The 26,371-nt window shown below is 38.6% G+C and overlaps 1 protein-coding gene across 2 annotated transcripts in view; it reads left to right on the forward strand.

Annotated features, from left to right (window-relative positions):
- The window catches only part of ADCY2 (adenylate cyclase 2), a 544,207-nt gene extending 519,188 nt beyond the window's left edge, over positions 1 to 25,019 (forward strand). For both annotated transcript variants that reach the window (XM_043977444.1, XM_043977445.1), the window contains 4 exons: positions 2,837 to 2,944; positions 13,927 to 14,041; positions 18,871 to 18,995; positions 24,189 to 25,019. In XM_043977444.1, the coding sequence (XP_043833379.1) occupies positions 2,837 to 2,944; positions 13,927 to 14,041; positions 18,871 to 18,995; positions 24,189 to 24,341 (501 nt within the window). In that variant the 3' untranslated portion in view covers positions 24,342 to 25,019. The remainder of the gene's footprint in view (positions 1 to 2,836; positions 2,945 to 13,926; positions 14,042 to 18,870; positions 18,996 to 24,188) is intronic.
- The last annotated feature ends 1,352 nt before the right edge of the window (positions 25,020 to 26,371 follow it).

A 26,371-nucleotide genomic window follows, 5' to 3' on the forward strand; every position in this document is an offset into this window, starting at 1 on the left:
TCAGGAGTACTTCAGTTCAAATCTAGCCTCAGACACTTGCCACTTACTAGTTGTGTGACCCTACCTGGGCAAGTCGATTGCCTCAAATATCTGAGACCATCTCCAGTCATCCTGATGAATATTTTGCCACTGGACCCAAATAGCTCTGGAGGAAAGAAAGAGCTTGATGACCGTGCACAGCACAGCCCTCCCTCACTTAAATCCAATTCCCGGAAAGTCATGACATCACTTCTAGCTATCATGATCCTCTTCAGAATGAAGGACAAACAACAACACTGGCTTCTTTGACCTTTTGCAACATAAGGAATAAGAATTGTATTTCAAATAAAATCAATAGATTTGGAGTGAAAAGAGGGCACTACTATAGGATTTCTGATGACCAGCATTGTAATCTCCTGCTGGCAGTGATTGGTGTAGTCCACTAATCTAAATTTAGCCACCTAGCTATGACAGGATATAAATGTGTATTTTATCATAAAAGGTAATAAGATTGCTTGAATCCACCATGAAAAACTGTCAGACAAAGAATGTTAAATATTCTCTAAATGCCAGTGGAATTTCTAGAAAGGCATGAAGCTCAAGGAAAATTTTCTGATGATGCCTTTATGTGTAAAAGGATAATAAACATATTCTTCATGTTAGGCAATTCTCAGATGAGCATGTGTATTCAAAAATGATTAAGTGATTTATTGGATTCTATCTTGAAGCCTATATGCAGAACTACCATCTGTTCTTTAAAATAAAAGTAAATTATGCTCCTTAACTCATCTTTTTATTGCAGAAGGCACACAGTACACTCTTCCTTTCTACAAGGGTATGGATTTTAGAATTCAAAATGTCCTGCACTCTGTGCTAACATTCACTACGTTATCTGAATATGAGAAAAAACAATTTTGGGTGTCCCTTTACAGATTCTTTGGTTTCAAGAATATTGCTGATGTCCCATTAAGATCATATATAAAGTAGGGAAAATGTAACATTTATTGGCATATGTTATATAATGTCATGGACACATCTTCATATGAAATAATGTATTTAGTCAGCAGATCTTCCTAGACCAGCACTATCCTTCCCTCCCCCTCACCTCCCACCCAGATGTCTTACATGTCTGTTTTCTTTAGCACCCTCATCACTGGGAAACTAGCTTTGGAAAATTTCAGTTAAAGTAACAAAAACCTCAACCTATTTTATAGGATCTTCTTTGGAAACCAAATCTGTTGAATGTTGTAATAAATACATAGCAATGTACAGTGGACTGTGCAATATAGTGAGAAACCATGGAATAACGTATGTTCTTCTTCCTTAGTTGGCTAAAACTCTACCCTGATGCCATGAAATTTATGGTGAATAACATAGTTCTTGTAAGGTGCAGGATTTGAACTGAGGTTTTCCTGACTCCAAGTCCAGCATATTATTCATTATGCCACCTACCTAGGCCAAGAGAGATTAAATGACTTTCCCAACATCACACAGTTAATAAGTGTCAGAACTGGGATTCAAATATTAGTCCTATGGCTCCAAATCCAATATTTTTCTAATATTTCATTCTTTATATAGATAGAGATATACAGAGATAGATGTCAATTTAGATCTAGAAAAGCATAGTCTCTCTATAGTATGGGGAAATTTAATATTACCAATATAAAATGAATATTTCCTCTGTAAGATGCAAATTATATTTTAATTGTCTTTCCAGTAATTCTATTAAGAGACTAATCCTTATGTCCACAGCTTCTCAGAGTGGAGAAAATTGAATAGAATGAAAGATAAAGGGGATGGAGTGGGGCACATATTTCAGTTCTTCTGTTAGCATACTTAATTCCATTCTCCCACTTCTGAACTGAAGTAAATCATTTCATATCCCCTCCGACCATGTTTTTCTCCTCTTCCTTTCTCTTCCTCTCCTTACCCGCCCTTTCACTTTCCTTTGTGTTTCTGCTTATTCCCCTATTCCTTAAACTATGTTCTTTCTTCAGTCACTTTGTATTACATTATTCTGACTACATGGGACAAGCTAGGTGGAGCAGTGGATAAAGTCCTGAGCCTGAAGTCAGGAAGACTCATTTTTCTGAGTTCAAATCTGGCCTCAGATACTTAGTAGCTGTGTGACCTTAGGGAAGTCACTTAACCCTGTTTGTCTCAGTTCCTCATCTGTAAAATGAGCTGGAGAAGGAATCGGCAAACCACTTCAGTATCTTTGCCAAGAAAACACAAAAAGGGGTCATGAAGAGTTGGACATGACTGAAATGAATGAACCACAACAAAATTCTGACTACATACATAATTATCAGCTATCAGATGTACACTTTTTATTTATGAAAAGCACATTTTTAAGAAAGTCAGGGGGCAGCTAGATGGCGTAGTGGATAGAGCACCGGACCTGGAGTCAGGAGTACCTGAGTTCAAATCCGGCCTCAGACACTTAACACTTACTAGCTGTGTGACCCTGGGCAAGTCACTTAACCCCAATTGCCTCACTAAAAAAAAAACAAACAAACAAACAAAAGAAAGTCAGTAATGGTATTTCTAACCAAGGGTCATGAAAGTTACTTGGAGCCATCATTAACTGGCTTCAGTATTTTTGTTGATTCCATGATTACCAAATTCTGACAGATATTTCATGTCAATTTGAAATCAACTACTATAACTTCTCTCCAAGAGCACACTCCTCATGAAATGAAATCTATTAAACTATTCTCTCTTACTAAGGTAGACAAACAGTGGCTGAAACAAGTTCAAATTTATTGAACTGAGTATATAGAGCAAAGCTAAGACATTCAAATTTGGGTCAGTGAAAGCCTGAATAATTGAATAACTGTTATTTCTTTCTTCATAGTTGCTGTCCAAACCAAAATTTAGTGGAGTTGAAAAGATAAAGACCATTGGAAGCACGTACATGGCAGCCACAGGACTGAGTGCCACACCCAGTCAAGAACACACACAGGTACAGCACAAATATAAACACCTTGATGGACAAATGTGATTGTCTATGCGCACTTTATGTTCATTTACAAAGAAGTAGAACATATCAGGACAAACCCTTCCTGATTACACAGAAACCTGACTCCTAAAGTTGTGTTTATACAACTGACTCTCATTCTCTTTGTCCAGTTGACAATCACTCAGATTCATAAGACATTTCTCCCTTCTTCTCACGGCCAATTTGGCACTCCTCAATATCTCAAGAACACAATAGATGGGGGAAAACTACCTCCTACATGAAGCCTTTCTCGATCTCCCAGGTACTAGGACCACCCCGTCAAATACATTGTATCTATTGTTATACACTTAGATATATGCAGAAATTGTTTCACTGTTGTCTTTGCAGATGACTTAGCTAGCAGTGTCTAACCCACAGTAGGTTTTTAATAAATGCTTGTTCATTCATTGATTGATTGTTCCTCTTCCTTCTCTTGCCTTTTTTCTTTCCACTTTCCTTTAATATCACTCATTTATAAGATCCCAGCTATCACCTCTATACAGATGACTATCAAATCTGCTTCTTCACCTCTTATCTCTCTCTACCTCCAGTTTCATATTTTTAATTGCCTGATAGACATTCCTACCTGGTTACCACTGGATATCACTTCAGATTTAGTATGTTTGAAACTGACCCTCATCTTGCATGCAAAATTAACTGTCCCTCCTGGCTTTCTTACTTCTATCAGTTTCCTTAAATCTCTTTCTTTCTGAGGGTAAATCTCAAAATGACCTTTGTTTTCTTCCTTTCCACAACATCATAGCCATCGTCCTTCACTGTCCAGGGCCCTTTTGCACCTACCTGAATGACTTCAACATTTGTCTCATGTTTCTCCTCTCTGCCCCATCTCCTGAGATCTTTGGCAACCTCAACATACATAGTAATGATCCCTTTGACAGTCTAAGGTAATTGTTCCTCATCCATCTCAGTTCCTCTGATAATCATTTCCACTGTACTTGAGTGGCCAATTGGTAATTGACTACATCATCATTCAGTGCTGCTTTGCCCTCCAAAATCTTGAGCTTCATTCTCCCTCTTTACAAACTATCTCTTTACCTGGTAACTCTCCCCACTGCCTCACACAACTTCACAATGAACTCTATTCCCCTGACCCTTTCTGCTTTACTCAGTATATTAATTTCCAACCCGGACTCCTCTACAAAGTCAACCACTTCAACACTTGCCCAGAACACACTGGTATTAAGTCCAATTTTACTAGTAAACTAAAATCAAAAGAATTATATAAACAAACTACTTTTGAATCTTTGTGGTATGTATTTTAAAATCTCACAGGAAAGTAAAAGGAATGTAGTAAATATTTCAAATAGTTATGAATCTATTTACTGTTATTATCTTCTTTCTTTAACTTACCTATTATTTTCTCAGTGTAGAAGTTTTAGAAATAAGATTTTTTAAATTAAAAATAAAAAGTGTTTTAGAGAAATAACTAAGTTGAGAAATGAAATAATGACAACAATGGAATTGTATGAATGTTTTAGAATTGTGTGATTTTGGTGACTGTACAATCTGTTTTACTTTTATGGAAGTGTAGAGGAAGGAAAGATGATGGATCACACTTTATTTTTCTACATATGGAGTTTGAGGAATCAATGAAATATTCAATTGGAGATGTTTAACAGATAGTTGGCACTACTGAACTTAAGTTCTGGTAAAAGATGAGAGAAAGACAGAGACAGAGATAGTCAGAGACAGAAACAGGCAGTGGTAGAGAGAGAGAAATAAGAAGGAAGGAAGGGAAGGAAAGGAAGGAAAGGAAAGAAGGGAAAGAAAGATAGAAAAAATGTATGTATATATGTAGATATGCACACTTATATAGAATAAGGAAGGAAGGAAAAATTTTAAAAATATTTATATATACACACATATAGTATTTTATATATGTATACACGTGTATGTAAGTCATTTGTATAGAGATGATAATTTAATTTATGGAAGCAGATAAGATCAGCAAAGGGAGAGAATATAGAAAGGAGAAGTGAATCCAGAACTAATGTTTGGGAGACACAGCTACTTAGGGGATGGGAAATGGAGAGGAAATGTGATTTAGTAGAGTGCTTGACTTAAAATCAAGAGGACTTGGATTAAAATCCTACTTCTGGCATATCCAGATGTGTGACCATGGGAAAGTCACTTAATCCCTATGTTTCATCATCTATAAAATTAGGATTGCAGTAACTATAGTACCTCACTCATAGTGGTGCTCTAAGACTCAAATAAGTGAATAGATGGAAGAACTTTACAAGTACTTGATATATGTTAGTGGTAGTGATAATAGTGATGCATCAGCAAAGGAAATCTGCAAAGTAGCCAGAGCTGTCAGACAGGAAATCACAGGTCCCTAATGCTTTGACACATATTCAATTACCTGGGATAAAAGCCATTGGAGGGAGACCTGTACTTTGATTTTGATTCCTGGCAATAGCACTTACCAAGTGTATAATTACTAGTGGTTCATTAGGTTCATTAAACTTCTTTCCCAATTTCCTTTCATCTTTAATTTGGGAATGTTAATAGTTTCATTATCTCCCTCACAGAGTGAGAAGGCTCAAGGTGAAATATTATAATTAAAGCATTTTACAAACTTCAAGGTGTGATGTCAGCTACTCTTACTGTTGCCATCATTCTTATTAGATCCCCTATGAAGGACATAAATAAAGTTCTACAGGAGTATATAAAGGATAGGAGATGTCACATTTAACTCAGGTGACCAAAAACCCCCCAAAACCATAATGCAAAAAGATGTGGCATTGGAGATGGACCTTGAAATATGAATAGGACTTTAGTGTGTTTAGATGGAGGGTAAATGATGCTAGGCCTCTATAGTCTGATACTAATTTACCTTTTCAACATCACCTCTTTACTTCCCTTCCCATAATTCATTTCAGTCAAATAACTCATGCTTTCTCATGCTTGTACTTTGTGGATGACATTTCCTAAGAACTTTTATGTTTTTCTGGCTATACTGTCACAGGTCCAAGTATGAAGAGTAAAAAGAGAGTGATGGTAAATCAATTGACATACAGTGGATGACTTTGAGTGACTATCATATGATTTAAAGACCTTGATGATCTAGTCACTTTTACCTCCAGAAAAGGGGCATGGCTTTCCCAAGGTCACACTGGAAGAAAGTAACAAAGCATGGTTTCACACCCAGGTCCTGAGACTCCAGATGTACTGGTTTTGTTTTTGTTTTCCTAAATATAGCAATGGAGTTGACAATGGGGAAATCACTGAACATTTTTGGTTAGAGGAGGGACATAATCAAAGCAGTGCTGGAAGGAGATTAATTTGGTGACTGTTTATAAAAATGGTGAGAGTATTCAAGCAGGAAAACCATTTAAGCTAAAGTAATAGCCTTCATTTAAGATTATAAGGGCCTGAACTAAGTTGATGGCAATAAGTATGCAAAGGGATAAATGGGAAAACTTTGTAAAGCAACAATTAAATGTCTTTGGTGATTGATTGGATGTTGGGGCAAAGGTGAGAGAGGAATACAAGGCATTACATACCTATTGAATTGAATTATCTTCTTCCTTGGTCTGAAAATTGGATTGCTAAGCCACTCAATTAAATTCTTGTTTTTCAAATTAAGCAACATTCTCTCTTTATTCTTTAACTTCACTGGGCTTTTATCATTGTGAGAGAGAGAGAGAGAGAGAGAGAGAGAGAGAGAGAGAGAGAGAGAGAGAGAGAGAGAGAGAGAGAGAAAGAAAGAAAGAAAGAAAGAAAGAAAGAAAGAAAGAAAGAAAGAAAGGGAAGGAAGGAAGGAAGGAGGAGGAGGAGAAGGAGAAAGAGAAAGAGAGAGAAGGAGAAGGAGAAGGAGAAGGAGGAAGGAGAAGGAGAAGGAGAAGGAGAAGGAGAAGGAGAAGGAGAAGGAGAAGGAGAAGGAGAAGGAGAAGGAGAAGGAGAAGGAGAAGGAGAAGGAGAAGGAGGAGGAGGAGGAGGAGGAGAAGAAGACCCTCCCCACCCACCTCAGAGGATTATGGTGAAGGTTAAATGAGATCATGGAAGTAAAGTACTTTGTTATAATGTAAAGTGCTCTGTTTGCTCTGAGTTACTACTGTTTCAGTTGCTGTTAACAATGAGGTCTCTTCAGTTTCAATTGGAAGTCCTAAAAAAATGGGAAGATGAGAAATCTTTGAGAAAAAACTGATTGAGCACATGTTAGAGACAGTTTTTAAATAGAAGTCACAATTTGGGTTATGTCCTCTGAGGTCCCTTCCAACTCTAAGGTTCTATGAGTCAGAGATCATTCGTTGCACATTTATTTGTGAGAAAGGAAGTGTTTCGCTACATTTTTTCCCCTATGATGAAATTGCTCTAACAGTGGCTTAGCTTAATTTTCCTGCAGAGCATATTTGTTACAGCCTTTTCTTGATGGTTAAACAGCTTGTGTTTCTAGTTAAAGAACAAATAGTTTTACCTCTAGCTGCATATACCTTCATGAAACGTTTTCCCTCTAAGTCACAAGCTTAGCAACATTAGTGCCTATATTAGAAAAGGTTTCCATATGTAAGGATGCTCCCCTAAATTTTTGTTTATGCTATTAGTTGAAAGCAATTTTTCATTTTTATATTATTCATTAAAAGTAGAAGAATGATCTTCTCTTTCACCAATATTCTAATTTCAAAGGGCTCTAAATGCTATGCCCCATTTCTTCTCCGAGTAATGGAAGATATCCTTCCAGGCCCCAGAATTCAAGCCTTGCTTCACTTAGATTAGAAATAGCATTTATATAGTGCTTCAGGGTTTGCAAAGCACTTGGATCTTCATAAAAACTCTTCCAGGTAAGTGTTATCATTATGCCTATTTTACTGATGAGAAAACAGAGAGGTTAACTGACTTACCCCAGGTCACATAGTATCACAAGTAGGATTTTAACCCAAGACCTTTGATTTTTTTCATCTTACTGAAAATATTTTTCCCTGGTTCACATACTTTAAATCAAGAAAAAAAAGATAGGCCATAAATATTAGTTATCAATCAATCATTAAACATTTATGAAGTATTTGTTAGGTGACAGATACTATGCTAAGCCACGAGGATTCCAAAAAAAAAAAAAATCCCTACCCTCAAGGAGGTTACAATTTAATTTAATATATACAAAGCAAGATAGAGATAAAGATAGAGATATATAAGTTAGAAATAATTAATGGGGGAAGGCACAAGAATTAAGAAGAGTTGGGGAAGGTTTCCCATAAAAGTTGGAATTTAGTAAGGGCTTAAAGGAAACTAGGGAGATCCATAGGTAAGAATGGAGGAAGAAGAGCATTTCAATTATGGGGGACAATCAAGAAAAATGTGCAGAGCTTAGAGGGTCATGTTTGTGGCAACATAAGAGACTAGTATCACTGAACCAAAGAGTACATGTCAAGGCCTAAGGGGTAAGAAGCCTGAAAAAGTAGGAGCAAGTGAGTAAGGAAGAGCTTTGAACGCCAAAGAGATTTTGTATTTGATCTTGGAAGAAATAGGGAGTCAATGGAGTTTACTGAGAAATGGAGTGACATGATCACACCTTTCCTTTAAGAAAATCATTTTAGTGGCTGAATGAAGTGGAAGATGGATGTATTGGAAAGATTTCATACAGACAGACCCACCAGCAAACTATTGCAATAATCCGGGGGTGAGACAATAAGGGCCTGTTCTAGAGTGGTCAAAGTGTCAGAAGTGAGAAGATTCGAGAAATTTTCCAAAGCTGAAATCAACAGACCCTGACAACAGATTGGATGTTGGGAGAGGGGGATAAAATGGAAAATAGTGAGGAATCCAGAAGGACTCCTATGTTGGGTGCTTGAGGGACTGGTTAACCTTCCACAGTAACAGGGAAGGTGGAGAATAGGCAGGAAGATTTAAAGGGAAAGATAAAGAGTTCTATTTTATACTTAATGAATTTAAGATGTCTACTGGACTTCAAGTTCAAGATGTCTGAGAGGCAATTGGAAATCAGCAGAGAATTTGGGGCAGAATAGAAAGAATTAAGAATCATCAGTATAGAGACAGTAATTAAATCTTTGGGAGCTTATGAGATCACCAAGTAAAATAATATAGAGGGAGAAGAGAAGGTAGCCTAGGATAGAAACCCGAGAGGCACCTACAGTTACAGAGTGTGATTTGGAAGAGAATTCAGCAAAGGAGACAGAAGAGGAGCCATCAAATAGGTAGGAGGAGAACCAGGAGAGAGTGGTATCCTGAAAACCCAGAGAGAAGAGAGTGTCCAGGAGGAGAGGGAGATCAGTGGTATCAAAGACCATAGAGAAGTCAAGCCGAATGAGGATTGAGAAATGCCCATTGGATTTAGCCACTAAGAGATCATTAGTAACTTTGGAAAGAGCAGTTTCAGAGGAATAATAAGGTCAGAAGCCAGATTGTAAGGGGTTAAGAAGACAGTAAGAAGAGAGAAAAAGGAGACACCTATTGTAGATGACCTTTCCAAGGAGTTTAGTTACAAATGGCAGAAAAGATATACATTGTGGGGACCAATTTTTAATTGGGGAGTATTAGCTAAGCGGCTTGCCGCAGTATTGGGGCAAGGAAGGAGACCGGCAGCCTCCCTCAAAACAGAACAGGATTTATTTTAACACGAACGAACTTAAAAAAAAAAAAACACACAAACAGGATCAGTAGGATCAAGGGGAAGGAAATAAAATGGGAAAACAGAAATTATAAAACCTCAAAAGATACCATCGCTCAGGAATCAGCTGAGAATACGCAACAGACCTCCTGTCCTTCCAGCGCCCAGCTAGAATGCCCAATTCTCCTCCCCCAATCCCAGAAAAACCCCACACAGCCCCAGCCAATGGGATGGCCGCTCTGACAGTCACATGACTGCCCTCACTAGGCTTACAATTGTTATAATTTTGCCAGGCCTATGTAGGCATCAGGGAGTGATGATGTGAGGTACCAGCGCCATGGCAATGGCTACAACCAGTGGGTGGAGCACCCTGCAGTTTGTGAAGCCCCAAGCCAGTACTCATCGAGGCATAAAAACCTCAAATAACAATTAATTATTTACAACATTGATGGTTAGCAGAGATGGAAGGATCAAGTGTGGGCTTTTTCAGGATAGAGGAGACATGGCTTGTTTACAAGCAATAGTGAATAAACAGGTAGACAGAATTTGAAAATAAGTAAAGGGGTGATGACAGAGGGGGCATTCTTTGGAAATAGATGGGATGGAATGCAGTTGCAGATGGCCTTAATTTTTTCTGTAAACTATGAGGCAAGGTTCTCAGCTGAGAGTGGCAGTAGAGGGACCCATGGGAGGTTTGAGGAGGGATCAAAGGGTTTGTAAGAGCAGCTATGGAGAGTGGGATAAAGACTTGATAAAGGAGGTATAGTACAAATTCCCAGCTGCAGTGAGGGACCAGTTGAGGTTCTATAACACAGTTTTTTAGTGGACCCAATCAGAATGGTTACATGATTTTCTCCATCTTTGTTCAGCAGGATGTATGTAGGAGTGAAGGCATCAAATGGTTGGAGTAATCCAAGGCATCGGTTCGTCTGAACATAATCCAAAATATACTCAAGAAGGCTAGGGATTCAAGAGGGTAGGACAGTGTAGAGTTGAATTGGTTCACCAAGATGGAGAGGAAAGTGGCTAGTGCAGGAATGATGACCAGTAAGTTTTTATGGAGACTATTGTCTCTTAATCCCGCTAATCTTTTAAATTATTACCCTATGGTCAAGGCATTTTGCTAAATTCTGAAGATACAAAAAGGGGTAAAAGTAGTCCTTTCATTTAGGAGAAGAAGACTAGAAAGGTAGGAAGGAATCAAGTTAAAGTTAGGCTCTAAAAGGCAAACACAGTTTTATATTTGATCCTAGAAGTAAAATAGGAAGCCACTGAAATTTTTTTGCTTTGTTTTTTTAATGGGGCATGGGGGTGACATGGTAACACCTGCACTTTAGGAAAATAGGTTCAGTAAAAGATGGATGGAGTGGAAAGAGACATGAGGCAAGGAGACCAACCAGCAGGCTACTGCAATAGTTCAAGCATAAAGTGATAACAACCTCTCCCAGGGTAATGACAGTGTCAAAGGAGAGAATACCATATAGAAGAGATGTTATGAAGGGAGATTCAACAGGACTTGGCACAGATTGGATATGGAGATTAAGAGAGAGGACAGAATTGATGGTGACACCTAAGTTGGGTTACTGGAAGAATGGTAGTGCCCTTTACAGTAGTAGGAAAGTTTAGAAAGGGGGAAGATTTGGGGAGAGAGATCATGAGTTCCATTTTGGATATGTTGAATTTGAGAGTTCTATGAGACATCCAGGTCAAAATAGATCAGGAGGCAAGGAGAGAAGTTAGGTGTTATGGGGAGAATAGGTGGGGGTTCGGGATAGGGGTAGGAGCTTCGGATAGGGGTTCTTGGGAATTCCTCTTTAAAGAATTACATCCTCTTGCACACAAATCCAATTAGAACAAAATAATAGTTTATTTAGGGCCTAGGGAAAGAAAACCAAGAGAAAAATCCTTGGATTTCTTCTCATGGGGAGAAGGCATAGCACAGAGGCATGGCTTTGAGATACCTATCTCCTTGAGCAGGAGACAGGCAGATACTTTTTATAGAGGTCTGATGGTGGTCCAATGAGGTGATTGTCTGACTGTGAAAAGACCCCCTATTAGGAGAGGACCATCCCCCACTGGTGGTGGCTGGGGGGATTTGGGTGAGGGGCAGCTCTGGATCTCTCAAGCCATCTCTCTTCTCATGCCACAAAGGCAGCAGCCACACCCAATCTTATCTCCCTAGGGGTGGGGGAGACTGGTTAGGTGTGTCTGTCCTTTGGTTTAATTTCTCAAGGAGAAGGTTCTTTTGATTTACCCCACAAAACTTCTGGGGTACCCAGGGCCATTCAAAAGAGGTACCCAGGGCCATAACATTAGGGCTAGATAAATAAATCTGAAAATCATCTGCATAGAGGTGATAATAAAATCAATGGGAGCTGATAAGATCACAAAAAGAAATAGTACAGAAGAAGAGGAGCCAGGACAGAGACATAGGGGATATATAAAGTTAGTGGGTGGGCATGACCTGGCTGAAAACTCAACAAAGGAGATTCATGAATGGTCAGATAGAAGGGCAATATTTAAAACAAACAAACAAACAAACAAACAAACAGAATACATATCCCTAAACTCAGACTTGAGAAAGGAGATCATGACCCCATACTTCCTTTTGTTCTGTTCTTAACATTAAGTCTTCACCTAGCTTTAGGGATCAGCTTTGCTTTCACCACCTAGATAAGGTTTAGATGTCTTTCTCACACAATTAACTGATCCCATCCTCATCTCTACTGCAATTTTTGTTCCCAAACATTAAGTCTACTTCAGCATTGTGATATCCTCAAAAGAAAGCAATCTCCCTTCCTCCCCTCCCCCACCCCAACTTTAGGTTTTGGGGGTTTGTTTTTTGCAGGGCTATGGGGGTTAAGTGACTTACCCAGGGTCACACAGCTAGTAAGTGTCAAGTGTCTGAGGCCGCATTTGAACTCAGGTCCTCCTGAATCCAGGGCTGGTGCTTTTATCCACTGCGCCACCTAGCTGCCCCCTGATTTTTTTTTTTTTATTACAGTCCATTCATAAAAGGGTTTGGGGGAGGATTCAGAAAAAGTGTGGGATACCTTTTAGGAAATACAATGATTCAGTTGAGTTTTTTACAGTAGTTTAAATAAAATGTCCTAGGGCATTTCTTAATGAACTTGTAATTGCATAGCCCCTGAGTAAAGCCATTCTCTAAAAAAGATATGAGATTTCAATTGGGCTGCTGGAAACTTGAACTCCTATGGGCCTCCTGAATGGGCAGTTAGAAAAAGCAGTTTCTGACACTTCCCTGCACCTGAATGTGAGAATCTGGGACTATCACATAGGTATCTTTTCTAAGTGTTTAATTTAGAGTGAGAAAAGACCTGAGAGGTCAGCTAGTCCAATCTGACGGCTGTATTCAATTTAATAACATAGTTTACTTTTCAATAGCTAGATTTGTGTCCCTCTCAAAAAAAGAAATTATGGTGAAAGAATATTATGAAAGAAGTATAGGCCCAGGCTGGACCTACATTTTCATTAGTATAGGGATCTCCCGAACGAGGAAAATCTATGCGAGTTGACACCTTTTCTGCAACTTAAAATCTTCAAGACCTTCCTAGAATACTCTGAGATTGTGACTTGCTTAGAGTCACATAGCCAGGATGTGACAGAGGTGAGGCTTAAACACAAGTCTCCCTGTCTCTCTAGCCACTAAGCTAGTGCTAGTCAGAATTGTCTAAATCTTATACATGTAAATCCTATTAAATCCAAAACATGAATACCTTCTATGAATTCCCTCTAACATATCCTAAATGTTAGTTTTACTTATGTACTTTTACTAGGTAATATAGACAATACAATAACTTGAATGATTAAAATTTAATGAAGGATCCTTCCTTATGACATTGAACTTACTTGAGTGAGCCGGGTAATTATCTTGAGGGATGTCCCAGTCAATGAAAACCAAACAGGGGTTGCCAATTGTACTTTTAGCAAAGCCCATGCAAACTTCTAGATTCTATAAAGGGGAGAGAAGTACTCAGATTTGAGGAGGGGGAGGATAGTGAGAGGAAAGCAGTAGATTTTCTTGCTCAACCCTCTCCCTCCGCATAACAGACATGAACTCAGTTCACCCCAAAGAATTTTTTTTTACCCCTTCTGATATTTACAGTCTCTCCCTTTCCCCTCCCTGAGAAATGCCATAAAAAAGAAAGAGTCCTTCATACCAAGAAAAGGTTTTAGAGTCCACAGGAGGACAGGCTTACAAATAATGGGACATGCTGAAGAGTTCTGTTTCTGAAGCAGTTTTTTGGTTGGTTTTTTGGATTGGCGTGCAGATTTGGGCATCAACAGAAGATCTTCTGAGTCTTTCTCTAACTACCCTTTTGTTTCCCTTCAGGAGCCTGAGCGCCAATACATGCACATTGGCACCATGGTGGAGTTCGCTTTTGCCCTGGCAGCTAAACTGGATGTAATCAACAAACATTCCTTCAATGACTTTAAGTTGCGAGTGGGTATGTTTTGGAAAGAACTCCATGTGCTTTCTGATCCCTTTGTGAAAATGAATAAGAAGGATGTTCTTATACACTGGGGAGGCTAAAAGATCTTGTGTAGGTCAAATGCAAACAGTTGTAGCCTTGAAACTAGCATAGACTGCACACAAAGGCTCAGTTGTTGTCCTAGGATCCATAGACCAAAAGAAAATCAAACATGATTTCGAAGGTTAAGCTATCTTCTCACCATTTTGTAGCTAATCAGGAAGTACTCCAAAAAGAAAGTAGTTCAAGTCCTTCATAAATGGGAAACTCAGATTTTTATTCCTTCTTTAAAATGAAGAAAATAAATGCATTGTCTTTGTAAAGAATTAATTGCTATTTGAAGTTTTTTATGACCCCATCTTTGGGCTAGAATTTGAAAGAAAAACCTCGGCGTGCACAGGCCTGGGGCTCCACAAACTGCACGGTGCTTCACCCACTGGTTGTAGCCATTGCCATGGCGTTGGCACCTCATGTCATCACCACTCGCTGACGCCTACATGGGCCTGGCAAAATTATAATGATTGGAAGCCTAGTGAGGGCAGTCATGTGACTATCAGAGTGGCCAGCCAATTGGCTGGGGGCTGTGTGGGGTGTTCTGGGAGAAGAGAGTTTTTTTTCCAGCATTCTAGCTGGAAGCTGAAAGGTGACAGGAGTGCTGCTGTGTATTCTCAGCTGATTCCTGGGCGGTGGTGTTTTTTCAGGTTGTATAATTTCCTTTTCCCCATTTTATTTCCTTTCCCTTGATCTTACTGACCCTGTTTGTGTTTTTTTTTAAGTTCGTTCTTGTTAAAATAAATCCTGCTCTGTTTTGAGGGAGGCTGCCGGTCTCCTTCCTTGCCCCAATATTGTGGTGAGCCACTTAGCTAACACTCCCCAATTAAAAATTGGTCCCCACACTTGCATATCAATCCCTTACAGTTTTCTTAACACTATGCTGATTTCACCTAAGAGATCTCATTTCTTTAACCTCAATTCTCTATTTGAACCAGGGCTACTAAAACTTTTTCCACTTATGACCCCTTTTCACCTCAGAAATTTTTATGCAGCCTCAGGTATATAGGTATTTAAATAGGTTTACATAAGTTTCCACTGTTGCCAATTTTTTTCATGACCCCCCCCAATATTCAATTACACAACAGAGTCATAATCCACAGTTTAAGAAACTAGGATTTGGGGGCAGCTAGGTGGTGCAGGGGATAGAGCACCAGCCCTGGATTCAGAAGGACCTGAGTTCAACTATGGCCTGAGACACTTAACAATTACTAGCTCTGTGACCCTGGGCAAGTCATTTAACTCCTATTGCCTCACCAAAAACATAAAGAAAGGAAAAGAAAAAGAAATAAAGAAGCTAGGATTCAAACAACATTGATTTTAATAAGAGCAAGTATCTAAAAGGTTCCCAAAGAGCTGTTGCCTCCCCTAAAGTTTAAAAACATATTCTACTGAAAAGAAGAATCAATATGAAATTAGCTCTCTTTAAGAACCTTCTTGTGAGTTTAATTTTTTCCCTGTTTTCCTCATTTCTTATCATTTAAAAAAATCTGATATTTGGGGGGAACAGCTGATATTTATCTGACTTTCACTTTTATTCATGTCCAGAATCCAATAACATACAGAAGTTAGGGCTTCTCTAGGCAGGTAGAGAGAATAAGGGCATTCTGGAATATAAAGCAGAAAATTTGCTTTATAATTTTTATATCTAATGATCACTGTTAATGTGTAACATTTTTTGCATTTTCTAGATAGTATGATGACAAAGAGAACTCATAGTTTTGCTTTAGCTCTATTATCTTATTGCTTTATATTCCTTCTAGTCAGCCTTATTCCCGATTACTTTCACCCAGGGCACATAATGCTACAAAGATAATGTCAGCACAAGGAGGCTGCTTTTAGAGATACTTTCTCAGGAGAAAGGAGATAACTCTCCGTTGATGAGATATAGAATAGTGGGTTTTCCCCTTCCTTTACCCAAACTGCCCCCCTTCCCCTTCCTTAGAAATATACAGCATCCTCATGGATTCAACTGCTTCCCATAAAAATGGGGAGAGAACTGGACTCCATGGCCTATACTCTAACCACTACCACCATGTGAACTCCTACCCTTTGAGTTATGATTCTCAAAAACCCACAGAAGTGACGGAGTAAGGAATTACAGAGTCGAGAAAATCAATGGCCAGGATAAAGGGTACACACACACACACACACACACACACACACACACACACACACACACACACACACACACACGTGTGTATGTATGTGTGTATACATACATATATTTACACATATGTGTATATGTTTATATATACATGCAATGTATTAATTTTATTGGATAGCCTAGGATGCTTATAATCTACTACTAGTGTCATAATTTTATGACTGTCATTTTTCAATGACATAAAACTCTAGGACAAGAAAACAGCTTGAATTTATAACCTTCAGGCCATTTTTAAAACTGTGAATTAAATGGAAATCATGTCTAATTAATTACATTTAAGTATAATAAAATTTGAGCAAAACTATCTCTCCTGTTTGGTAGCAGGTGGGTTATCTGCCCCCTCCTTTTCTTCCTGCAAAGCTGTTCTACTCTTATGCCTAGTAGATACTGTCATCTAGTGGTCAGTCCTAGGTACTGAAACATATCTGCTAGGATCTGAGATAAGCATTCCTCCAAATAAGAGCTTGGAGCTGAACTCTCCTCCCCAGCCTTCTCTTTGCATATTAAACTGGGCAGTTAGCCTGTTAATCAAGAATCACAAATCAACTGTGCTCGTTCTCAAAATGGAAATCACCCCCATTGCTAGCAGGATGGCAGGTCAGGATGAGCCACCTCTGCAGCTGTAGAGTTACTGAGCATCAGCACTATGCTGCAGGATGAACCGATGGAAGCAGACCTCAAACTATCCAGCAGAACTACAGCCCAGGGGCCTTAGGCCTGATGACCACTCAGAACTGTTTGCTAGAGTGGAAGAAAAATTACTTCTGACTCCTGGAGCAGAAATGTCTGTTTGAAATCATTCTCCATTAAAGCAAGGTATTCTTTACTTCTATTGTCCAATGCGAACCTGGAGGTTTTATGGACTGAGTGCTTGTGTTTTATTAGTTGTTATCCCATAGTAAAATTGGAAGATTGGCTTTACAAATGTATCTACATGGTACTTCACTCAACAACTCTGAGGGAAAAATCCATCCTCTTCTCAATAATTCTCAGGAACTCAGCAGCAAAGTGACAAAGGCTTTATTTTCTTCTCATAAGAAGGAGGCACCCTAGTGTGTAGCTAGTGGGTGCCCAGAAAGGGGGCTCGCAGGCTCTGTTTTATGCCCTAGTCCCTAACACAAATGGACCCTCCCCTTTTTCATCACTGGTGGGGTTACAATCTACACGCAAAAACTAGCTAATCGGAATGCAGTATTCCCACTGTTCTTCTTTGTATGGACATGACTCAGGAGTGGACCTTATACTTCCTTATATGGACACAACTCTGGAGTGGACCTTATTGAGACCAGGGCTCTTTGAACCCATGTGACCTTGCTAACCTGAGGGGGAGTAGGGGATCTGAGACCTTTGTCCTACAAACAGGTCAGGGGGAATATGACTGACTGTTATATCCACATTGAGAGGAGACAACTACCCATTTCTCACAACAACCATTTTTGTTTTCATTGTACCAGATTCTTTTCTCCCCCAAGGCAGCAAACCTTTTATTAAAACAACCAGAGATGAGTAGGGAAAAGTCCAGATACTCTGGTTTGAGGTCATTGTCTCCTGTAATCTAAAAACTTCTTAATTTGGAGAGGTAGAAGAAGAGCCCATATTTTTCAACGACAGAGGCACCACTTGGGTCAGAAAGTCCTGGTTAACATGGTAACCTGAGCCTGAAATACACCCCAAGGGCATACACATTGCTTCTAAATCCCATGTAAAAACCAGCCATTCATTGCGCATGAATCAAAAGCAGATGCTATCTGTGAACTTAGTGGAGGTTAACACAGAGGTAATTGTTTTCAACTAGGAAAACAACATTAGCCATACTAATATAGCACATATCTATATATCTTAGGAATAAAAGAAATTTAGTCAGGCCTAAAGAAAATCAGGTAGCTAGACTAAAGCATAGTTTAAGAATTCTATCTCCTCTTCAACTTTTTGGAGAGGTTTTCACCTTAGGGTGGGCAGAGGAATGATCAGATAACTAGAATTCCTGAAGTAATCTTTGTTGTATTTTATCCAATTACAAAATTAAGGCAGATTGGGGGCAAAATGGAACTGGCACCTTCATGGGAAGTGTACATTTTGAAAACTGATGAAGCTGTTTATTTAAATCTGAGTGCTATTCTAATCTATATACCTCCAATTTTCCTTTACTAAAGGCAGCCTAGATAATGGAGTGCTTTTGTTTAGAAATTAGTGATTAATTTTATCCTTATCATTCAACTAGTCCTAGAAAACATCACCATTCAAAGACAATTCTGCAATCCCCCTTCTTTCCTCTATGAATCAAAGACCCCCTAAAACATTTGCACCCAATTCTATTGATTCCTTTCTGTATTCCTCTGGGTTCCTAACAAAAATTTTAAATTTACCTCATTCCTCTTCTACCTGATGCCTGGTATAATCCCATTCATGTGTTCAATAAAGAGCAATTAATTCCCCATGTTACAAAATGTGTCCTCTAATATGCATAACAAGAGTTCATAACTTCTATCCCAGTCCTATCAAAAAATAGTGTCATAAAGATGTCACTTATTTGAAACAGCTAATAAAATTGTTATGGTCTTGTTAATTAGAATCTGATGTTTTGCAGGTATTAACCATGGCCCTGTGATAGCTGGGGTAATTGGAGCTCAGAAACCTCAATATGACATCTGGGGCAACACTGTAAATGTGGCCAGCAGGATGGACAGCACTGGAGTCTTAGATAAAATACAGGTATTTCAATTCTGATTTATATTATCTTTCTCATGTGCTTAGAAATAATGAGTTGGGGGCTGTCACAAAACATAATGGTGTGAAGATTAATATGGAATGAGATATAAACACTGAAGGACTTTCATTAATATCTATGGTTTTCCAAAAAAAAAAAAAAAAAAAGGCTAGGTAGGTTACTCATGTCAGTAACAAGCATTTATGAAGAGTGTTCTATGTGCCAGGCAGGTACTGTGCTAAACATAGGGAAGATTAACACAAGCAGAAAGATGATATCTGCCCTCAAGGAACTTACTTTTTTTTTTTTTTTGGTGTGGCAATGAGGGTTAAGTGACTTCCCCAGGGTCACACAGCTAGTATGTGTCAAATGTCTGAGGCTAGATTTGAACTCAGGTCATCCTGAATCCAGGGCTGGTGCTTTATCCACTGCACCACCTAGCTGCCCTGAAGGAGCTTACATTTTAAAGACTAAAAGGAAGCTATAAAGTGAGGGAGGTACCTCACTCAGGGGCATTGTAGAGAAAGCCTGGGAGAGTCTGGAATGCATCCTGGAGAATGAGGAAGAAGATATGACTGGCCTGTGTACCTTCCTTAATGGAGGTTCTGGGAGAAACCAGCCAATTGGAAGGACAGGTCACAGGGGTAAAGGGTAGTTAGTATAAGCAAAAATATCATCACCACTGGTAAATTTAAAAGAGATATACAGTCCACAAAGCAACAAAGATTTTCAGATGACAATAATTGGGTTTCAATAAAGAGAAAGAAACTAAAGGTACAATTATTATACTTGCTTATCTTAGAAACACAGAAAAGATTTTAAAAGTTATTTAGTGTCCATCCCATACCTAAAGTATGAATCCTCTTTACAATATCTCCAACTAAGAGTTATCTAGCCTTCCTTTGAATATCTTCAGTACTGGAAAATTCACTATTTCCCAAGGTGCTTCTTTTCAATTTTGGACAGCTAAGTTTTAGGAAATTCTTCCTCATATTCAGCCAAAATCTCACTCATTTTGTTTAAACAACTCCCAATTTAATCTTTTTTTTCCATATGACAATGCTACAAATCATTAAATACAGAGATAGTACGTTGTTTAGTTGGAGTTATTTAGTGTCCACTAGTGTTAATCTGCTTGTGTTAAATGAAAATTAAATTCATTTAAAAAAAAAAAGACTGATGAATTTACCAGAAGCAGTCCAGTTGGAGAGAGATGTTTTCTTGGAAATTATGCCAGACATCTGGAAGGAATGGTGAAATCCTTTAAGTAAGGGAGGCAATCTGATAAAATGGAAAGATGAATAGTTCTCACCCCAAAGGACCTTGGTTTAAATCCCATCTCCCATATTTATTATTTGGGTGATCTCAGGCAAATAAATCTCTTAACCACCCTGAACCTCAGCTTCTTCATCTGTGATGTTAAAAAAAACAAAGTTAGATTAGATAGGCTCTAAGGTCTGCTTCAGATCTAGATCTCTGGTCTTAAGTTATATTTTCTATCCCTGTTTAATTCAATGTCAAAGACAAAGGTGTTATAGGACTTTTCACATGCTAGCATATTTTTTTTTAAATTGGTACCTGTCAGAATAAATATTCTTTAATTTAGGAACAATGAATGCAAATAATATGATCATCTGATTCCTAAGCAGTGGATAGAGGAAGGTGAATTGTTCCCTTTTGGTCTATCTTTAAACACTGACCAAAGCCATGAAATCATTTTAAAGATATGACATGAATTATGTCCTTCATATGTAAGTATTAGGTCATTATCATTATAAAAAAGAGCTTAGGGTATTTAACTTAGTACTTATTTCATCTCTGATCCAGGTACTTTAATGTTCCATCTTCCCATGTTTTCAAAACCCTGAAATTCCATTTTTACATATAGTAATACAAATAATAAACCTAAATTTTAATAACAACAACAATGAGCATCTATATAATACTTTAAGGTTTGCCAAAAATTTTACATGTTATCTCATTTAATCCTCATAACTATTCTGTGAGATAGGTGCTACTATTACCTCCCATTTTACAGACAAGGAAACTGGTACAGAAAGGGTAAATAACTCGCTTAGGTCAGACAGTTAAGTATATGAGGCAGGATTCAAACTCAAGTCTTCTTGACTCCGAGTTCAACATTTAATTTACTATCCCCTCCAGCTGTCTAAAATATGTGATTTTCCCCACATTCTTGGCAGGAATAGTCTTACCCTGCATCTCAGGCTACAGGACTGCCAGGATAGAATATGGTACTAACTTCTCTTCCTAGATAAACAATGATATCTACATCATTGTCCAACCTAAATCAGAAAATATATCTAATGTTGGTTCTTGCTGATCCCTAGTATGTGCCAGTGAAGCTAAGTAAGCGGTACTAATTGATTTTGGTGAGTTCTTAGTGTGTGTGTTTCGAAAGGACAATGTTTTAGGCCTGCTTTTCCTTCATTATTCCTCCTCTTGTTATATAAAGAAGTCGCAAGCATATTTTCCTACTTGTACCCTTGCATAATATTTTCCTAGTGAAGAATATTGTGAGAGACAATCAGTTTTTTTTAAAATGCTAAGTTGTCGTCACTAAGCATTTTTCAAGAAAGACTTCAGGTAACTCCCCAATTCAGCCTAATACAAGCCTGTCACTCATGGAAACCTTTCTTACCTCTAAAATCACTCTTTCTCTGTGACTTTCATTGGTTTCTCATTAGCTTCAGCTTTCAGGCAGGCATAAATGACTCCTCTGCCTCTACCTCTAGACCTGATTTCTCTTTCAAGATGCAGATGTTAATCTTTAACTATTTGTATAAGTCCCCACCTGGATATCACACCTGCTTCTCAGACTTGACATGTACAAAACCAATTACCATATTTCTCCCCAAACTTGTTCCTCTTCTGTTATCTGGACCTCACCATTTTCTGGGTCTCCCATACATTCAAAACTTTTATGTTACGTTTCAGTCTTCCCTCTCATATCCAATTACCAAATTCCATTATACTTTGCAGTATCTCTAAAGTACCTAGAATTTGATGGAAACTGAAATTTAAAAAAAAAAAATTGAAGAGATCACCAGGTTTGTAAGCCCTAGTGACTGGGAATGTATTAACAGGAATAAAAAATGGAGGAAAATTAGGAAGCTAAATGGCAAATGATGAGTTTGGCCTTGGACAAATTGAGTTGGAAATGACAGCCATATGTCCTAATAGAAAGGATCCAGGGAACAAAAATAAGGGCCTAGAGTCTGGGTTCAAGTTTAACCAAAAGTTTGTGTATTTTTTTTTCCTCATGAAGAATGACACCATTCCTCACAGGTGCAAGCCAGGCAAGAGGTCTTTGTCTCCTAGTCATTTGTAATTCAAAACCAGTCTGAGACCTTAGTGAATTAATGAACTTTAGAGGCAGCAGGGTTCTTAGAAACCATCGAGTTATAGGATCATATTTTATAGATGAGGAATCTGAGGCCCTTAGAGGTTAGGTGACTTGCTTCAGGACATGTGATAAGGGCCAGAAACACGACTTCCAGATATCCGTAGCTAGCCCAGTCAATGTCCAAAGTCAGCTCTTTCCCTTGTACCACACTTTCTCTCTAGTCCAACCCCCTCATTTGTAGCTGCAGAAACTGAGGCCCAGAGAGATAAGGTATACTGGAAAGAACACTGGATTAGGAGTGAAATCATAGCCCTGCCATTTCTGCCATGTGTGATGATGGGCAGCTTATTTCACTTCTATGGGCCTCAGTGCTTTTATCTGTAAAATTAGAGCATCGGGCCAGATGAGTTCTGAGAGCATTTCTAGGTCTAAATCTAGAAACTCATTACCCTAAGTGACCTGTCCAAGATCACAGTGCTATTCAGTCACAGAGCCAGCTTTCCATCCCAGGTCAGTAACACCTGATCCAATGCTCTTTTGACTGCACTATGCTGCCTTTTAATTTGGGGGGGGAGGGGCAATGAGGGTTAAGTGACTTGCCCAGGGTCATACAGCTAGTAAATATCAAGTGTCTGAGGCCGGATTTGGACTCAGGTCCTCCTGAATCCAGGGCCAATTCTTTATCCACTGTACCATCTAGCTTCCCCACCCCACCCCCATTCCTCTTTTTTTTTTTGGTGAGGCAATTGGGGTTAAGTGACTTGCCCAGGGTCACACAGCTAGTAAGTGTTAAGTGTCTGAGGCCAGATTTGAACTCAGGTCTTCCTGAATCTAGGGCCAGTGCTTTATCCACTGCACCACCTAGCTGTCCCATACCTTTTAATTATTTAAAGGAATTCCTGCCTTCCTTCAAATGTACTCCCTGTGCACAACTGCTTCAGAATACTGTTTATTCTTCTGATATCACCTCAATGCTTCCTCACTGATCACATTCCAAAATGATGCGACTGGACATCTGGATGTGTGGTGGGTCTTCTAGGATGGTATTGATTCAGTAACTGCTCAAAGCCCCTAATCAAAGGACCTCAGTTCAAATGTCACTTATTTCCTGTGTGACCTTGGGCCTTTGTTTCCTCATCGGTAAAATGAAGTGTTTGGACTGGATAGTCTCGGAGATCCCTTACAGGTCTAAATCTATAGTCCTGTGATATTTAGGATAGGTTCAGGCTTCATAATTGCATAGAAGCATAGAAAGCAGTATTTAGTTTGGTCTGAAAATATTACATATGTAGCATGAGAAATCATATTTGTTTCAATTGGTCAGATTCTTGCATTTTGCTCTGTAGAACAACAAAAGGCTTATTTTCTTTAAATATCAAATGGGGGTTGGGGGACCAGCTAGGTGGTGCAGTGGATAAAGCACCAGCCCTGGATTCAGGAGGACTTGAGTTCAAATCCCGCCTCAGACACTTGACACTTACTAGCTGTGTTACCCTGAGCAAGTCACTTAACTATCATTGCCCCACCAAAAAAAAAAAAAAACTGAACTGGGGTTTTGGTCTATTTCTGATTGCCAAATGAACAATAAATATATTAATTATTGCATACATGAAAATCACTTGCACATAAATATCTTTCTTGGGAAAAATTGTGTATATGTATGTGTGTATGTGTGTGTATATATATATACACACACGCATGTAGTCATATATCTGTGTATTTACATATGTGTAACATGTATACAAACCCAATGGTGTAAAAAGCAGATTTTGAGCCATGATTCCGTTTTTCCAATCTATCTAAGCTAAGTATGTTTTCAAAACTTCTATTTCAGGTCACTGAGGAGACAAACATTGTCTTACAGACACTAGGATACATGTGCACTTGCAGAGGAATAATCAATGTGAAAGGAAAAGGTGAACTGAAGACATATTTTGTTCATACAGAAATGGCAAGGTCCCTTTCCCAGGCAAATGTGGCATCCTGAAGAATATGCCTAGATTTGGCAAAATATATCCTCTTTTCGGGAGAGTGCCCCACACTTTCTGAAGGCATTTCTGTTCCCCTGATTTGAATGCGTGTGCTATTTTCTGCTATATGGAACTCATGCAGAAGAGTGTGCTTGCCCCGGTGGCTCACGCATCTCTTTTCTGACATGCTGGGACACTTATAGTGAACACCAAGGGATTAGACGACTATACTGCCATTTGCACTGTGTTTACTCCCAAGCGGAGAAAAGACTGAAACAAAATGAAGAGAAACAAGAAGAGAAGAATGAAAGAATTTAAAATATTAGAAGGAAAACAAACAAAACAATTCTTAAGGCAATAAAACTAGGGGGTGTATAATATTTTCTGGTGCATGTTATTTTCTGGAAAATACAGTAGCTCCCCAACCGCATCCACTAGTCTGATATTAAAATACACAGTATTTGTAAATAGATTGATTCTGTCCCTCCATATTAGTTTGAATGTCTTCACCTGTGTGTCTCATAACCAGTGGTGGCCTACAGGCACTCTGTGATGTGGTATTGCCAGGGATGGCTTGCTAGCACTGTCTTGGATCTCCTAGCCAGTGGTCCATTGCCATCAATTTCCAGAGAGAGTCCTTACCACACAGGACCGATTTTGTACAAAATACATCATGTTTTGAAGCCATTGTCTTTTGTAAGGTTAATTCATTAAAAATTTATATGTACTTTGTCTTGTGACGTGTCTTTTTCCACACATCCCTTTTTTTTCTTCTCTTATATAACCCAAGGGACACAATTCTCACCCACTATTCTCCTTCTGACACATGGTAACACATTTCAGAAAACTCCCTGAGCATCAGGAGGATGTGGTTGTCTTTTTCGATCCTAGAATCAGCCCTGTTTGGCCTCTCTACAACTTTCAAGTAGGAATGACCTAGAAAGATGAAGGTCAATGGAGGAAATGTACAAGAGGCAGCTCGGACACCTGCTGCAGGATGCTCTGGCCTGAAATCATGTCTAGTCAGCTTGCCAAAGACCTTGGGCAGATCTAGATCAGATCTGGCCCAAGCTACATGGTGTCACAATGCTAGATGGAGATAACCATACCCACACATACATATTCATATCAATACATATATTATACCCCATACATATATATGCATATCTACACATACATTACATATATTACATATGCATATATATGTATATATATGTTCCTATATACTGATGAATTCATATAGATAAACACTATACACATATGAGAAACAAACTGAGTAGCCTTAGTATCATGCTGCCTCTAATAGGTATATATCCGTCTATATGTGTAGACACACAAACATGTATTTTAAACTGGACTGTTTATTTCACTGGCGTAGGGAATTCATATTAGGGAAATTTTCTATATCAATGTTGCAGGTAAGTAATCGTTCTGCAAATTATAGTTAGACAGAGAATGAAGGAGGAGAGAGAGAGAGAGAGAGAGAGAGAGAGAGAGAGAGAGAGAAGCAGAGACAAAGAAAGGACACAGAGAAAGAATTAAAACATATATATACATATATATGCATATATGCATGTGTATACATACACATATATTCTCAAATGTTCTTAATGGAAAGTGAAACAAACAAAAAAAACACCACTTTTCATTCAGACAAGGTTTGTTTGCATGCTTTCCTATCACTTATTTGGCCTAATAAATGAAATAAATGATGTGGAAGAAAATATTTCTTGTTATCTTATAACAGTATTATTTACTCATCATGCATTTCTTCCAAACATCAGAAAACCCCATGGAATATATCTCTTACAGCATCAGTCCCTCTGTTCTTTGCTAAATACCTAAGAATGGCAATAAAAGTCTTGTTTATAGATTTCCCCAGTAGGATTTCCTAGGTTTAAAACTGGACCATCTGTTGGAGTGATAAATTGCCATTCTGCTGCCTGGCTTCCCTAAGAGCCTTGTCTAACACCCACCAAAACAGTCTGGCAGGAGATGCTGTAATATGAGGTAATGAAAAATAGGTCTTTGGGGGCTAACCACCATA

This window comes from Dromiciops gliroides, chromosome 1 (genome assembly GCF_019393635.1).
Source record: "Dromiciops gliroides isolate mDroGli1 chromosome 1, mDroGli1.pri, whole genome shotgun sequence".
NCBI lineage: Eukaryota > Metazoa > Chordata > Mammalia > Microbiotheria > Microbiotheriidae > Dromiciops > Dromiciops gliroides.